The sequence below is a fragment of the Panicum virgatum genome, chromosome 6N, assembly GCF_016808335.1.
Source record: "Panicum virgatum strain AP13 chromosome 6N, P.virgatum_v5, whole genome shotgun sequence".
NCBI lineage: Eukaryota > Viridiplantae > Streptophyta > Magnoliopsida > Poales > Poaceae > Panicum > Panicum virgatum.
Genome location: NC_053150.1, coordinates 5,113,915 through 5,131,832, shown reverse-complemented (window position 1 = coordinate 5,131,832; position 17,918 = coordinate 5,113,915). Strand labels below are relative to the sequence as shown.

The 17,918-nt window shown below is 42.9% G+C and overlaps 1 protein-coding gene across 1 annotated transcript; it reads right to left on the bottom strand.

Annotated features, from left to right (window-relative positions):
- Positions 1-13,550: 13,550 nt before the first annotated feature.
- Positions 13,551-17,705, bottom strand: LOC120679164 (tyrosine--tRNA ligase 1, cytoplasmic-like). Its single transcript, XM_039960673.1, has 9 exons — positions 17,306-17,705; positions 16,468-16,751; positions 16,227-16,323; positions 16,040-16,145; positions 15,829-15,911; positions 15,031-15,176; positions 14,730-14,835; positions 14,326-14,385; positions 13,551-14,017 (listed from the first exon to the last, which is right to left on the bottom strand). Exons 1-9 carry the CDS (start codon positions 17,546-17,548, stop codon positions 13,997-13,999), a joined length of 1,146 nt encoding a protein of 381 aa, XP_039816607.1. The 5' UTR covers positions 17,549-17,705; the 3' UTR covers positions 13,551-13,996.
- Between the last annotated feature and the right edge of the window lie 213 nt (positions 17,706-17,918).

Sequence of the window (17,918 nt, the reverse complement as noted above, 5' to 3'; positions counted from 1 at the left end):
AGTGTAATCATTGCTTGGCAGAAAATCTTACTTTTTAGTCTGCATTTGAGTTGAATTTACAAGGGAAAAGACAAAAGTCCTTTGAATTCAAAATCCTTCTATGTTTTCAAAAATAGCTCTTTATACTTTAGTCAAATCAATTTTTCCACAACATCAAAGTTGTAGATCTTGAAAAGTTAAACAACTTTCATGTTGGGCACTTTTTCATTTGAGCTTTAGTTTAAAAGTTATTGCTGTTTTACATTTGGGTCCCTGGAATTTTTGAAAATTGCAAAGAAGTCCCTTTTCCCCTTCCTCCTGCCTGCTCCTCTGCTTCACGGCGCCGACCGTCAGCGCCGCCCGCCCGCCGCTCTGGGCCGCCCCCGAGCCACCTCCTGCTTCGCGCTGGCGCCCACACGTCACTTCACAAGCTCCTGGACCCACCTCTCCGCGCGCTGGAGCTCCCTCCCCTCGCCACGCCATCCTGGCCGAGCCCAGCGGCCGCCACCTCGCCGCCGCGGTGGCGAGCTCGCTGCAGAACCCCAAGCCTCCAACTCACGTGCGCCTCAGCACCAGTGGACACTCCGCAATTCTTTTCACTCACTCTTTCGCCAGCTCCTCGCCTAGACACCCTAGAACAGGTCTGCCGCCCACCCGAGCTCCGACAAGCTCGAAGCTCGCTGCGGAGCCGCCACTGCAGCCCTCCTCCGCCCGCTCTGACCCCCTAGCGAGCTCCACCGTGGGCCCGCGAAGCTCTTCGACCCGGATTGCCCCCTCTTTCCCTCACCGGAGCACCCTACCTGCCGTTGAACCTCCGCCGCCGCCGCCCTGCTCCGTCGATCCGCAGCCTCCGAGCACCTCCCCGCACCCCAAGACCACCCAGAGGTGCGCCTTGACCCGGTGAAGCTCCCACGCCTCTTTCCCCTCGCCGCCGGCGACCCCCTTGCCGGGATTTGGCCGGTCAACGCCGCGCCCCTGCTCCGACCTCGGCCAGGGACCTCGGGTGAAAAGAAACGAAAACCTGGGGGGTTATTTGAATAGCCGTAGACTCAAGTGAATAGTAGCAGCAAGGGCCTCTTTGTTATTTCTAGCTGTAAACTTTGAAATTCAATAGAAATTCGTAAAATAGCAAATCTAGTTGTTCTGGAATCCTTGTGTACAGATCTATGCAGTAGAATCAAAATATGATGGATGTTTGTTGAAATTTTTTGCTGTACAAATTGATTTGTGTCACTAGGTATATAAAGACTAGTTGTTTTATCTTTTTCTTAACTATTGCTTGAAGACATGTCTTGCAATGAAATTTTTATGGTGAATTACTCATGTGAATATAGTATTTTTATAAAAATTCCGTGGTCAGTTCTCATGTGTAGCTATTTATTTGATTTAATGCTTGTTTAGTAGACTTTAATTATGATAAATAGTTTATTTTGATGATAAATCATGAAAATATTTATGAGTGTTATTTTTGAATAGTTTAGCTTGTCCATGAAGTGTGAGCCCCAGGTCATGAATATAACAGAAGTTAAAAATGAGTCTTGTTAGATTGATGTCTGTTTTGTTTATTTTCTCAAAATTAATTCTTTGTAGATAAAATCATGAAAAATTCACAGTAGCTAAATAATCCCTTTTTGACGTACTGTTAAATTTTGAGCTTTTGTTTTGCTCTGGTTTAACCTGTATAATTCAATCGTGTTCTAGGTGTTATCTGAATGAATGAATTGTTCTGAATAAATGGTTACATTTTTTGGCATGAAATTTACATTATAGCTTACTATTTTCATATTATGTTTAGTGTAATTTTTTCTAAATTTATTACTATTTTTTCTCTGAGTTGTTGATTTATTAACAAACTATGATTTAATTGCTATAGGAAACTACTCCCACTTGTTTAGGAAGTTAGTATAGCTTTCTTGTGCTGTTGATCATGATGCTTTGTGTAGTTACATATGTTGAGTTACTGCTCTATAAATGATTGCCCACCACATCGTGAGCGTGTTTATAATATTGTTCTTGCATCACATATAGATACGACTGCTTTATCGGACGGGATGTACGAGCTGATCCCGGATTTCGAAGGAGGTGATTTCGAAGCTCAAGTGAACACTGCTGTACTAACTAAAGCCCCGGACCAAAGTTTGGAAGAGCCCAGGGCTAAAATAGTTAGTGACTACCGAGAAGGCAAGCCCCGGACATAACCTATATTTCAAATTATTAGCATTTGTTGTTATTACTTATTTGTGCATTTACAGTTCTTAGGATTTGAATTGAAACCCTAGATGCATGATCCTAGGAACCTATGTACTGAACACTAGACCTGAGTTCGATTAATTGCTAAGCTTATAGGACTGGTAAAAGTCGAGTGATTGCCTGTCACTCGCGAGCTCTATAGGAATTGCTTGTTTACTTTCTGTTATCAATATAAGGAAGACGGACGGGGTTGTGTTCGATATCATGACCTTGTGTGAGACCCCGTCTGTGTTGATGAACTTGCTAAGGTCGCGGTGTGTGGTAGTGCTGGTTAAGTTTTTGAACGTACTAGCCACATGCCGTAAATATGGTACGCGGTAAGCCTAGTAGCCGATTGGACCGGAGAGTGGATATACCTATCACTCTCTCTTTAGAGATAGGCTTTTAAATGTTATTGTTGATCAACACTGCGACTTCGAGGGACAAGGTTGGACCTTGGAGCCCTGTAGTCGGGGAGAGTGACCCTATCCACAAGGTCAATGGTTGTTTGGGAACGACCCGACGATGTTCTAAATGTGTGTGTTAGGTCTGCCTGGCCAGGTTAACAAATTCGATTCGAATCGTCTGCTTCCCACAGTTTGGGACTGCTTGATCTCTTTGCCAAACAGAGTAATAAGAGTAACATTATTATGATCAATCTTGATGTTTGGTTAGAGTTCTACCATGGTTGAATAGTAGTTGCTTACATAGAATGGTTAATCAACTAGAATCTTGGAAGCTGAAATTTGAAAGTAAGGACCTACTCTTTATTGCTTTTCAGCAAAAGAAAAACCAGAGCCTCACAGAACCTTGCATAGTCTAGTTAGGTGAGCTACGTATACCCGTTGACGGTTAAGTCTTGCTGAGTATTAGAATACTCAGCCTTGCTGTTGAAACCCTTTTTCAGGTATGAGTCTTGAGGATCAGATTGCTAGTTTATCTTGGCCCTGCTCTTTGCCTCCTGGCTGGTCCGTAGAGTGGGATACGTCTTCGGCCGGCAATGACCCTGACGAGTGATACCATGCTTGGGCTAGCCTGGTATACTTTTGCGACGTGTTGTAGCCGTCGTGTGTTATCTTCCGCTGTTTTAACTCTGAAGCTTTACCCTTACGGTTTGTATAACTGGTTTACTAAGTTTGGTTTTGTAATAATGTTTTGAACTGGTTTGTAATCACTACTGAACGTGCCTGTGTTGTAAAATTTGTGGTTGTAATATCTCTGGACTCGCCTTCATGCGGGGTATGCTTGTTCGATCCAAGAACCGGTGGTTGTATCGGGACGTTACCCGACAGACCAAGAATTGTTCCGTTTGAAGTGCGTTTGAGCCGGTGTTGCCTTTATGGTGATGACCTACGCACTTGAGCCGGGATAATTCAGGTGGTTCTGCCACAGCTGGTATCAGAGCTGCAAGCGTACACCAGAGGTGTTGGAACCTTAAAAATCGCTTTTCGTATAAAATTTGACCAACAAGTTATTTCTAAAAAATACGTTGGATTCGTTAAGGGTTGTGCATAGAACGTAAAGTCCTAGGGAATTTACGGGAATTACTAGGTGGCTATTTATGTATGGTTTATATTATCTGACTTCCAGCACTTTACATTTTGTCAAACCATACTCACAAGCAACCCTTAATTTTTGTAACGACACACCTACGTTAAGGTAAGAAGGTAAGGATCCTCAGTCAGCTGAGGGAGTCTGACCTTCCCGTCGGTGATGCGAGCCAAATGCTGCCCTCAAGCAGTAGCTTACTTGAGGTGCTCCCAATATACCAACTATTAATTGAGTATATTGGAAGTAAAGTGTACTCAGTCAGCTGAGGGAGTCTGACCTTTCCGTCGGCGATGCGAACCGAACGCTGCGCTCAAGCAGTGGCCTACTTGAGCTGCTGCCAATATATCGACCTCGGTCGATTATCTTGGGAGTAAAGGAACTTGTGAATACGCCACTGAGTAATGTATGTTAACATTGGCCATACGGCGGAAATTGTATGGCTGCCGCTTCTATAGTGAGCGGTATTGTGTGGGAACGCTTTCATGAGTGCTGGCATGAAAGGTTCAATGGATATATACATATGTTCTGTCAATTTTCTGCAGGTACACTAACCGCGATTCGATAAGTTAAGAACGGTTAGAATTTATCGACTAGCTATGTAGGGAAAGCCGTATCTATGTTATGCCACCGTGCTAATCACGTAAGCCCAACCATAGTTGGCAATTGTTTATCTTGTGAGGAATGAACAGGACGTGCATGCATATTTGGTTGATGTTTGCTTTGATTCCTAGAATTTGAAAATGTACATGAGTCTTCTTAAGGAATCTCTATAGTTTGTTTTCATGAAGAGGTTTTAGTGTGGTTAAACAAAGGGTTGAATGAAAACTTGGTTTGAGAGAGGTAGATTGAGTCATGTCTTTATCCCTAGTTCCATCTTGATGTCTTGATGATCTTTTCGTTCCATAGAATCTCAAATGATGAACCAGTACCATTGACTTTGGGAGCAAGAAAAATGTATCTAATTGATGTCTTCCATAATTACAGATGGTTGGTCATACTCGTGGAACGCCTGATGGCTTCGGTCGTGAAGCTGGCAGTGGATCTCAGCAGCCACCGCCACCCCCGTCAAATTTGGCCGAGTTAATGGCCATGCAAATAGAATTGCTTCGCCAGCTGGTCCAAGGGCAGCAAAATCAGCCACGCCAGCAGCATGGAGGACAGGATGCACAACCAGCGGGTTACCAGGAATTATTTGGTACCCAACCTCCGCTTTTCAGCAAGGCTGATGACCCACTGGACACCGATGCTTGGCTCCGTACTATCAATTCTAAGTTTGCTTTGCTAGCGGTACCTTGTGCTGATGCAAACAAGGCCCACTTTGCCGCCCAACAGCTTCGTGGTCCTGCACGTATATGGTGGGATCATTATTGTGCGATGCAGCCTGCTGGACATGTCATCTCTTGGGAGGAATTCCGGAATGTCTTCAGATCACATCATATTCCTGAGCGACTGATTGAAAGAAAGTTGAATGAGTTCTTGGCTCTGAATCAAGGAACCCGCACTGTTCTTCAATATGCACAGGCCTTCAATCAACTGTGCCAGTATGCAGGCCATCATGCTGATACTGACGCCAAGAAACGTGATCATTTTCGTTGTGGCCTTAATACCAAGCTCAAGGAACGCTTGAACCTGGTTCAACCAAATAATTATAATGAGCTGGTCAATATGGCCATTACTCAAGAGGGTTGTATCACAGCACATCGTGCTGAGAAGAAGCGAAAGGCACCAACGGGACCCTCGAGTGCTCAGCCACCGAGGTATCGTCTGGTACAGAACACTCCACCTAGACCTCCACAGAGAAATGCCCCAATGGGCAGGCTTGTCTTTAGGCCGCCTCAGCAGCAAGGAGGATTCAGACTTTCAGTGCCTCAGCAGCAGCAACAGCAATAGTCTGGCCAAAGGCCGAATGCCCCACAGTTCAATCGTGGGAATGGTGATAATCGATGCTTCAACTGTGGCAGTACTTCCCACTTTGCCAAGAATTGTCCGCAGCCCAGAAAGAATTATCCAGGGTAGAACGCCAACCAGAACAACAACAAGGGCAAGGGCAAAAGGAAAATGGTACAAGTTCGGCAAGGGTGAGTTAACTTCACTACTCTTGCAGAGCTTCCCGAACGAGCACCAGTCATGTCGGGTACTTTCTCTATCCACAATAAACCCGCAGTTATATTATTTGATTCTGGTGCAACCCATAGTTTCATAAGTGCCAAATTTGGAGTAAGGTTAGGATTGGATTATTGGCATACCAAGAAATCGTACATGATAGCAACGCCTGGTGGGAAGATAGCTTCCAATCAAATCATTAGGCTTGTACCCATTAAGTTGGGTAGCAAATTGATAAGGACAGATTTGATCTTGTTGAATTTAGAAAGCATGGATGTTATTTTGGGCATGGATTGGATGACTAAACATGAAGTACTGTTAGATATCTCTTCCCGAGCTGTCGAGATAGATTCACCACATCAAGGAGTCACCATACTCTATCTGCCACAACGAGAGTGCTTCAACTCTTGTGCCTATGCCACAAAAGAAATTAAGATTGAAGATATTCCAGTTGTGTGTGAGTATGCGAATGTATTTCCAGATGACCTACCTGGAATGCCCCCTGATAGAGATATCGAGTTCGTTATCGAGCTTCAACCCGGTACCGCCCCTATTTCTAAGAGGTCGTACCGAATGCCTCCAAATGAGTTAGCGGAATTGAAAATCCAACTTCAAGACCTTCTTGACAAGGGCTTTATACATCCAAGTTCTTCACCTTGGGGATGTCCAGCCCTTTTTGTGAAGAAAAAGGACAACAGTTTGAGGCTATGTGTTGACTATCGACCACTTAATGCGGTTACTATTAAAAACAAGTATCCTCTTCCCCGCATTGATATCCTGTTTGATCAGTTAGCTGGAGCCAAGGTATTCTCTAAGATTGATCTTCGTTCTGGCTACCATTAAATAAAAATCAAGCCAGGTGATATTCCAAAAACAGCTTTGTCGACCAGATATGGACTCTATGAGTATCTGGTTATGTCTTTTGGTCTTACCAATGCCCCGGCGTATTTTATGTACTTGATGAATTCAGTCTTCATGTCGGAGCTGGATGAATTCATCGTGGTATTCATTGACGATATTTTGATCTACTCCAAGAATGAAGAAGAGCACGAACAACATTTATGTATCGTTCTTCAGCGATTACGAGATCATCATCTTTATGCCAAATTCTCCAAGTGTGAATTTTGGTTGGACAGTGTGAAATTTTTAGGCCATACTATCTCCAGTGATGGTATATTAGTTGATCTAACTAAAGTACAAGAAGTGATGGATTGGGAATCTCCTACTTCAGTTCATCAAATTCGCAGTTTTCTTGGTTTAGCTGGATACTATCGTCGATTCATTCCTGATTTCTCCAGAATAGCCAAGCCTATGACAGAGTTATTAAAAAAGGGAGTGAAGTTTGTTTGGAATGACAAATATGAAGAAGCCTTCCAAACTCTCAAAGCACGGCTCACTACTGCTCCAGTGTTGGCTACACCGGACAGTACCAAACCTTTTGATGTCTATTGTGATGCTTCTGGTACGGGACTTGGTTGTGTGCTTATGCAAGACAACTGAGTTATTGCTTATGCATCAAGAGCTCTCCGGAATCATGAGAAGAACTATCCAACACATGATCTGGAGTTAGCAGCTGTTATACACGCTCTTAAGCTATGGAGACATCATCTTATGGGAACTCATTGTAATATTTACACTGACCATAAGAGTCTCAAGTATATCTTCACCCAAACTGATCTCAACATGAGACAGAGACGCTGGCTAGAGTTGATAAAGGACTATGATCTAGAAGTGCACTATCATCCAGGAAAGGCTAATGTGGTTGCGGATGCACTCAGCCGCAAGTCACAATGCCATTGTCTATCTGTAGAGCCATTCAATGAAACTCTATGCTAGGAAATGATGAAACTAAATCTGGAAATGATACCTCAAGGAAGTTTGAACCATATAGCTATCGAGGCTACACTTCATGATAGCATCATCATGGCACAATTACATGATGAGGGTACCAAAATCATCAAGGAAAAGTTATCCCAGGGAGAAGCAAAATACAAGTGTTTTCGTGTGGATCATAGAGGAGTTCTGTGGTTTGAATCTCATCTTGTTGTACCCAAGAATCCTCAGCTTAGAAAGCAAATCCTTGATGAAGCACATCTATCGAAGTTTTCGATTCATCCAGGTAGTACAAAGATGTACCAAGATCTTAAACAAAATTTCTGGTGGACTTGAATGAAAAGAGAAATCGCCAGATATGTTTCTGAGTGTGATGTCTGTCAAAGAGTTAAGGCTAGTCACTTGAAAGTAGCTGGTACTCTCCAACCTTTACTCATTCCATCCTGGAAATGGGAGGACATCAGTATGGATTTTATTGTCGGTTTACCCAACACTTCCCAGAAGCATGATTCTATTTGGGTAATCGTTGATAGACTCACCAAGACCACCCATTTTATTCCGGTTCATACAACTTATTATGCCAAGAAGTATGCAGAGATCTATCTTGATCAAATAGTCCGTTTGTATGGAGTTCCAAAGACGATCATTTCTGATCGTGGGGCTCAATTTATTGCACGTTTCTGGGAGCAATTGCAAGAATCCCTTGGAACCAAATTGATTCGTAGTTCAGCTTATCATCCACAAACAGATGGGCAAACAGAACGAATCAATCAAATTCTTGAAGACATGTTGAGGGCATGTGCTATTCAATATGGCAAGAACTGGGATAAGTGCCTAGCACTGGCAGAGTTCTCATATAATAACAGTTATCAATCCATCTTGCAAATGGCACTATTTGAAGCATTATACGGTCGAAGATGCCGAACTCCTTTGAGTTGCTCACAAGCTGGAGAACGCAAGATCTTTGGGCCAGATCTAGTTACTGAGGCAGAAGAAAAAGTCAAAATTATCCAGGCTAATCTTAAAGTAGCCCAATCAAGACAGAAAAGTTATGCAGACAAAATAAGAGATCCTTTATAATTCAAGGTAGGGGATTTTGTATATTTGCGAGTATCTCCTACTAGAGGTGTTCAACGCTTTGGCGTAAAAGGGAAATTAGCACCCCGATACATCGGACCATTTGAAATTATTGAAATTTGTGGACCTGTTGCCTACCGACTTCATCTTCCTTCTCAGTTGGCCGCCATTCATGATGTCTTTCATGTATCACAACTCCGGAAAGTGCATCAAGGTACCCACTGAGATCCTTAAACCACAAGATATCGAGGTTGAATCCGATTTATCTTATGTGGAGTATCCAATCAAAGTTCTTGACACCAAGGAAAGAAGTACTAGAAGGGAGAAAGTTAAAATGTACAAAATCCAATGGAATCATCATACTGAGGAAGAAGCCACTTGGGAGACTGAAAATTTTCTCCAAAGAAACTTTCCCAACTTTCTTAGAACAAATTCAGGTATCAAACCTTTCCATTCCTTTTCTTCCTATAATCTCGGGGCGAGATTCCTTTTAGGGGGAAAGGCTGTGACACCCTAGGTGTCTGCACAGTAGTTGTGTATCTATTTTATGCATCATGTGCTTGTTTTGCTTGAAAAAGGATCTTTTTGTAAGTATAAAAGGTTATATGTGTAAATATGATTTTATGCAAGGTCCTTTCTATAGTTTAATTTGAATAGGGTGTGCAATTATTGCTTTTGTGGAGGGTGTATTTGCATATTTCAGTGTAATCATTGCTTGGCAGAAAATCTTACTTTTTAGTCTGCATTTGAGTTGAATTTACAAGGGAAAAGACAAAAGTCCTTTGAATTCAAAATCCTTCTATGTTTTCAAAAATAGCTCTTTATACTTTAGTCAAATCAATTTTTCCACAACATCAAAGTTGTAGATCTTGAAAAGTTGAACAACTTTCATGTTGGGCACTTTTTCATTTGAGCTTTAGTTTAAAAGTTATTGCTGTTTTACATTTGGGTCCCTGGAATTTTCAGAAATTGCAAAGAAGTCCCTTTTCCCCTTCCTCCTGCCTGCTCCTCTGCTTCACGGCGCCGACCATCAGCGCCGCCCGCCCGCCGCTCTGGGCCGCCCCCGAGCCACCTCCTGCTTCGCGCTGGCGCCCACACGTCACTCCACAAGCTCCTGGACCCACCTCTCCGCGCGTTGGAGCTCCCTCCCCTCGCCACGCCGTCCTGACCGAGCCCAGCGGCCGCCACCTCGCCCCCGCGGTGGCGAGCTCGCTGCAGAACCCCAGGCCTCCAACTCGCGCGCGCCTCAGCACCAGTGGACACTCCGCAATTCTTGATCTCTTTGCCACACAGAGTAATAAGAGCAACATTATTATGATCAATCTTGATGTTTGCTTAGAGTTCTACCATGGTTGAATAGTAGTTGCTTACATAGAATGGTTAATCAACTAGAATCTTGGAAGCTGAAATTTAAAAGTAAGGACCTACTCTTTATTGCTTTTCAGCAAAAGGAAAACCAGAGCCTCACAGAACCTTGCATAGTCTAGTTAGGTGGGCTACGTATACCCGTTGACGGTTAAGTCTTGCTAAGTATTAGAATACTCAGCCTTGCTGTTGAAACCCTTTTTCAGGTATGAGTCTTGAGGATCAGATTGCTAGTTTATCTTGGCCCTGCTCTTTGCCTCCTGGCTGGTCCGTAGAGTGGGATACGTCTTTGGCCGGCAATGACCCTGACGAGTGATACCATGCTTGGGCTAGCCTGGTATACTTTTGCGACGTGTTGTAGCCGTCGTGTGTTATCTTCCGCTGTTTAAACTCTGAAGCTTTACCCTTATGGTTTGTATAACTGGTTTACTAAGTTTGGTTTTGTAATAATGTTTTGAACTGGTTTATAATCACTACTGAACTTGCCTGTGTTGTAAAATTTGTGGTTGTAATATCTCTGGACTCGCCTTCATGCGGGGTATGCTTGTTCGATCCGAGAACCGGTGGTTGTATCGGGACGTTACCCGACAGACCAAGAATTGTTCCGTTTGAAGTGCGTTTGAGCCGGTGTTGCCTTTATGGTGATGACCTGCGCACTTGAGCCGGGATAATTCAGGTGGTTCTGCCACAGCTGGTATCAGAGCTGCAAGTGTACACCAGAGGTGTTCGAACCTTAAAAATCGCTTTTCGTATAAAATTTGACCAACAAGGTATTTCTAAAAAATACGTTGGATTCGTTAAGGGTTGTGCATAGAATGTAAAGTCCTAGGGAATTTACGGGAATTACTAGGTGGCTATTTATGTATGGTTTATGTTATCTGACTTCCAGCACTTTACATTTTGTCAAACCATACTCACAAGCAACCCTTAATTTTTGTAACGACGCACCTACGTTAAGGTAAGAAGGTAAGGATCCTCAGTTAGCTGAGGGAGTCTGACCTTCCCGTCGGTGATGCGAGCCGAATGCTGCCCTCAAGCAGTGGCTTACTTGAGGTGCTCCCAATATACCAACTATTAATTGACTATATTGGAAGTAAAGTGTACTCAGTCAGCTGAGGGAGTCTGACCTTCCCGTCGGCGATGCGAACCGAACGCTGCGCTCAAGCAGTGGCCTACTTGAGCTGCTGCCAATATATCGACCTCGGTCGATTATCTTGGGAGTAAAGGAACTTGTGAATACGCCACTGAGTAATGTATGTTAACATTGGCCATACGGCGGAAATTGTATGGCTGCCGCTTCTATAGTGAGCGGTATTGTGTGGGAACGCTTTCATGAGTGCTGGCATGAAAGGTTCAATGGATATATACATATGTTCTGTCAATTTTCTGCAGGTACACTAACCGCGATTCGATAAGTTAAGAACGGTTAGAATTTATCGACTAGCTATGTAGGGAAAGCCGTATCTATGTTATGTCACCGTGCTAATCACGTAAGCCCAACCATAGTTGGCAATTGTTTATCTTGTGAGGAATGAACAGGACGTGCATGCATATTTGGTTGATGTTTGCTTTGATTCCTAGAATTTGAAAATGTACATGAGTCTTCTTAAGGAATCTCTATAGTTTGTTTTCATGAAGAGGTTTTAGTGTGGTTAAACAAAGGGTTGAATGAAAACTTGGTTTGAGAGAGGGAGATTGAGTCATGTCTTTATCCCTAGTTCCATCTTGATGTCTTGATGATCTTTTCGTTCCATAGAATCTCAAATGATGAACCAGTACCATTGACTTTGGGAGCAAGAAAAATGTATCTAATGTATGTCTTCCATAATTACAGATGGTTGGTCATACTCGTGGAACGCCTGATGGCTTCGGTCGTGAAGCTGGCAGTGGATCTCAGCAGCCACCGCCACCCCATCAAATTTGGCCGAGTTAATGGCCATGCAAACAGAATTGCTTCGCCAGCTGGTCCAAGGGCAGCAAAATCAGCCACGCCATCAGCATGGAGGACAGGATGCACAACCAGCGGGTTACCAAGAATTATTTGGTACCCAACCTCCGCTTTTCAGCAAGGCTGATGACCCACTGGACGCCGATGCTTGGCTCCGTACTATCAATTCTAAGTTTGCTTTGCTAGCGGTACCTTGTGCTGACGCGTCGGAGGAAATTGGCCGGCACATTGTTTTCCCGATTTCCAGGTGAGGAGCTTCCCACGTAAGCGAAAAATAATCAAAACGTTTGGCGAAATTCTCGTTTATTTCCACCGATAAGCGGATGATAAGAGGAAACAAACAGAATCTTAGAATCCTGGTGTGTTTGGACCACCCAAATTCTAGAAGCTGGATTCTACGAATCCGGTGGTATCCTAACTTTATAGTTGTTACGACCCCCTGACCTGTTGCTTAGCATAAGATGATATTCCTATGTACACTATGTATCTTAGGGGTTGTTTGGTTGGAGGGACTTTTTTTAAGTCCCTGAAATTTTTTAGTATTTAGAAGTATTAAATAAATGTTAATTATAAAACTAACTGCAGAACCCTGGGGCTAAACTGCGAGACGAATATAATGAGGTATCTTAATCTATGATTAGCGAATGGTTACTTTAGCATCACTGTAGCAAATTATGAATTAATTAGGCTCATTAGATTCGTCTCGCGAAAAAGCACTCAGCTATCAAAAAACATTTATAAATAGATTTTATTTAATACTATAAAATAATAAGATTTCTTTTTGATATGATAGGGACTTCTGAAAAAAGTTTGGTTCCAGGGCCTTAGAGTTGCGCCATCCATTTTCAATAGGTTGTTCAATCAATCACATACGCACGATTTCAGTTTGACAGTTAAGATGAATTAATAGTGCGCAAAATTAGAGCATCTCCAACAGTTCCCCAATAATCCTTTCCCAATAACTGTTATTGGGAAATGTCCCAATAACAACTTTAGGATTGTTATTGAGAGTTGCTTTTGCAGTCTCCCAATACAACAACATATTGAGAGAGCATGAATCCTACCTTTATTTAAGGGGAGATGTGGTGAAGTACTATGACATCCTAATATTGGAGAAAATGAGCTGTATTGGGGAACTGCTGGAGCACACTCTTTTCGCTCTTTTCCCAATAATAAAAGATTATTGGGGAATGGGTTATTGGAGGAAAGAAAGCTGTATTGAGGAATTGCTATAGCACATTTTTTTCCTAATAGTAGAAGATGTGGAGGAAAGAGAGCTATATTGAGAAAATGCTAGAGCACACTCTTTTTCCAATAGTAGAATATTATTGGGAAATGGGGGGACTGCTGGAGATGCTCTTAAACCAATGGGCTCAAAGGGCTTTTTTTTTCATTAACATTATTGCAAATTACTAAATTTCTAGATACAGCTGCACCAGATGATGCACATCAAGTCGTCAGCAAGTAAACTCTCATGGTTGTAAATAAACAAAGTGGCCCTTTTAGACTATATAAACTGACACAGGTCTCAACTGGCTTGATTTTGTTTGACAGGGGCAAGCAACATCCGTAAACCGATGCATCGCTGTATGGATTGGGCCTCGTGATGCACATCAAGTCATCAACAAGCAAACTTTCCTGCGCACCTATCGCTTGTACTTTCAACATGAGTCATGTGAGAAGATAACAAAATTCAGTTCTCGAAGGGTAAACTTCAGTATCATATGCCCAATACAAAATTAAATATCACTACTATGTCGCAGCCAACTAAAGACAAGGCCACCGCAACCATATTAGTGCCTGTATCTGAGATTGTACACTGAGCAACGCCAAAGAGTCCGGTGGCTTTGAGTAAATAGATCAGCATTCAAAAATTGCAAAGGGCAAAATTCGCCCTGGGAAGAGTACGCCTCAATTGGTTACTCTGTACTTCTGCAGAAATTAATGTTCCGATCAATTTTGTCAGTCAAATAATGTTGAAGATATAAAATACAACAGATGAATCTTATGGGGAGCTGTTAAAAAATTGCAAGTCAAGTTGAGTAAGTTTATCTCCCTCTTAGAAGAAATTTGCAATAGTATGCCTAACGAGTCAAATGTAATAGCACATGTAAACAAATAAGCGATAGATTTGATAAAGTCAATCACAAATGCCCACTGCTCTCTTAGAAGTGTCTAGCAAAAGATTGTAAGCAGATAACGGCTAGAGGTCTACTATTTGGAAGTGTCACAAAATGTACCTTAACAGTGTTAAGCAGAACTTTGGCTTCGCTGTTGTTGTTGAAGTGATCACGAACAGGCTGGAAAAAAGGAAAGTAGTCAATTTTTGCTACTCAAGATAAAACCAATATGTGAATCAACACTGAGAAAAATGCACGATACTTCCTCCTAGACAAAGGTGCCCCATGGGTTCATGGACAAGTTCATACAAAATTGCATTGGCAAAAAACAAGACCGATGATGCAGCATTAAAAAATGGTCCATCAATTCATTTTGTTAGGATAGCAGCTATCACAATTTCACAGGCAAAACAGTACAAATACTAGAAATAGGTGAAGCTTGAGCATATATAATTTTATGACCAGAGAATGATTGCACCATATTTATTGAAAAAGGTGAAGGCTGAATGAAGAGAGAATTTTACCTGCAATATTTCGTTTATTGCTTTTGCCAGTGCAGGTTTAACATCGGCAGGATGCAAAGCACCACTCTCATAATCAGAAATGAGTTCATCCATGGTTAAAAATGTCCTGTTTGAAGCAAACACTTTATAAGCCCGTCTCATGCTAGAAATTCAAATTAACCTAATTGATGCACAGTTAATAGCATGTGCTCATGTGGCGGATGAATATAGACAATGGTGTCACAGAATTATATAAATTCTCTGATTCTCTAACATTATTGGAGAAAATGGAATTGTGGCACATCAGAAATATGAAACTTACTTATTACCACCATTGCTTTCCTTGCGGATGACCTCAAACTTTCCAAACCAGGGGAAGACAATGTATTTAATGTACTCCAAACAAGGATTTCCCTCAACAATTTTGGGAGGACAGAAAGCTTGCTTTATCTTCACATTAACCTGGGCCTGCAACAATGAAGTTAATTATGAAACTATATTAGCTTGGAAAGAACAAAGAGTCTGCATGGATGAATAATGCTACGGTACATTGCTAACTAAAATAAATATGACACCATGCACGAAATTGAGACACAACAGAAAATTAATGCAGAAGAGGGCATTTTGTCCAAATCATTTTGACTGATGACTGTACTGCACCTATAATGAGCACAAAGAAACAATCCAGGCAAAGAGAAAGACACATAAATACAAATAAGAATTTAATTCATTCACAAGAATATGTCAATTGAATACACGAGAAATTAGCATGTAAGGCTACAGGGAGTCAGTATTGACAACTTTTCCAGATATTAACAGGTGCATAAACCTGGCCAAGTCCAAACTTTTGCACTGCATAGTAAATATATAACATATCATATACATCCTAGCCATCCTTCACCATGCTACCATCTCCACTCACCAATGCAAACGAAAGGGTTGCACTTGCACCCCTCCTTCAGCAACCATTGATGCATAAAGGCATTTTGCGTTGGTCTCAATTTAATATAAGAAGTCTATAACATGGTAAAGCTAGTATTTGTGCATCATTAGGTGTCACAAGCATTGCAAGCAACAAAACAATGTTTGATGAGGAAAAACATATCATGAGAAAATATACCTCATCATCTTCCATAAAGATAGCGGAGGATGGATCACTCTTTGACATCTTCTCCTGGCCTTCTTTAAAACCAGGGAGCATATCTGCATTTAAGGTTAAGGGAAAAACACATATTTATACAAACCCAGGAATGAATAACCACTTGTTCCAATTTCCATTATTAGGCACATATGTCCAAAGAATGTGAAGGAAAAAATGAAGATAAGGATACGATGTGACAGAATAATTGGTTTGTTCTTCCTTTTGATGTCATCGCAGTACTCCCTAGCTAGCATATTCACTTTCCTTTGGTCCATCCCCAACTGGCATATATCAGCCTACAAATGCAAAAGGATAAGAAAAATGAATTGTCACCATCAAATTTGGTGAAGTAAATACAGTCGGAATGGAATACTTGCCTTCAAGAAAAATATATCAGCACATTGCATGCAAGGGTAGAAAATCTGGGCAGCAGTCAAATCTTCCTGGTCACTTCTGCCCATAATTTGGCAGCATCTGCAAGTAAGGAAAAGAATAGAATCACTTAATAAACTTTATAATCATATATAAAATAGGCAACCATACCATGTCCAAACTGAAGTTTTTTAGGTGAAAAAACAACTTATTTTAATGCAAAATCCAATCTAAACAAGTAATTACCTGGTAATTCTTTTGACATTGTTTTTCCGAGCAATGTCCATCACAAGTGGCCAGTACTCGTGCGCACGCTTGTTGATCTCTTCCGAAGACCAAAGGAACTCCACGCCATCAAGGTTCATCCCAGCCGCTTTCCAGATCTCGATCATGTAGCGCCCAACTGTCTGGATTTTCTTCAGGTCACCTCCCATCTTGTTGTTGAGCTGTGCAAACCAGTCCGCAATCCAGATTTTCACCTTGCATCCAGCCCTGACCATCTTGTTGACGTTGATGGTTTTGACAATGCCCTGGGGGTACATGATAACATATATGACAACCAACTCTTTGTTGAAACCTGCAGACTTGATTTTTCTTTTCCAGCCACACTGCCACAAGGTTTTCTGTTCATTGGAAATCTAGGGGCAATAGAGCACTTGTGTAGTGCAAACAGCAACTATGTCTAGGTGCTACCATCCTGAATATTGACTTGGGTGTCTTACTAGGTTCCCTGGTAATGCAAGTTACTAGATGATAAAATACCACCCAATTTGATCACTTGCTCATTATCTCAGAAATCGTGGATATTGACTTGGGTGTCTACCTGGGAATGCAAATTACTACTCCCTCCGTTCCAAGTTACTACTACCCAAGCCAAAAACGACCTATAGTTTGGAACCGAGGGAGTAGATGATAAAATACGACCCAAGTCAATCACTTGCTCGTTACCTCAGAAATTCTTGGAGCAAAACTAGTCTAGGTTCCCGTTACGGCAAAACCCGTCAAATCATCGCAAGTAAAGCGCCCTCGAAGCAATTACTCCAGAGAGGTCGCAGCTGGAGAGGCGCCATGGGCCCGAACCAACCTGAGCGATGTGCATGCGCCCGGAGGGCTCGAAGCCGTCGTAGCAGATGGGGACGGGCTTGTTCTGCAGCAGGCGCATGAGCTCGTCCTCCTGGATGCACTCCTCCCCGATCCCCCGCAGCGTCGCGAACCGCTCCTCGAGCGTCATCGCCGCCACGGCCCCCGCCAGATCCTCGGCGGCCGCGGCCGCGCCCGAGGAAGAGGAGGCGCCGGGCGCCGCCTCGGGTGCCGGCGTGGGGTCCATGGCCGCGGCGGCAGAGGAAGGGTGGGTTCGTTGGGAGCCGGCGAGGGCGGCGGCGGCGGAAGGTTGTTCGTTGGGAGACGGCGTGGGTGGCGGCGGCGGCGGCGGGTGGTTGGGAGGCTTCGGCTTCGGGGGAGGGAGGCGGCCAGGGTTTTGTCAGGATTGAGCCGTGCTCCTTACATGTGGGGTCCCGTTGGATCCGTACGTCGGTGGCCCAATCTCGTCCCGGGCCGTGGTGGTCCCGTATTGGGCTGGGGCGTTCGTGTCTCTGGGCTAGGTAGGCCGAAATGTGCGTGCGTGATCAGGCCCAGGAATTCTATACATCTTCCGGAAGATAAAAACACCATTGAACTTCCAGTGTTTGAGATCCGTG

What these genes read in the sequence shown, in the direction of transcription:
- LOC120679164 (XM_039960673.1), bottom strand. Translation starts at nt 17,548, where the DNA reads ATGGACCCCACGCCGGCACCCGAGGCGGCGCCCGGCGCCTCCTCTTCC. An exon ending in GAAAGCAATGGTGGTAATAA is followed by an intron (nt 14,836 to 15,030) that starts GTAAGTTTCATA and finishes TGCTTCAAACAG; the next exon opens with GACATTTTTAACCATGGATG. An exon ending in TTCTGCTTAACACTGTTAAG is followed by an intron (nt 14,018 to 14,325) that starts GTACATTTTGTG and finishes TAATTTCTGCAG; the next exon opens with AAGTACAGAGTAACCAATTG.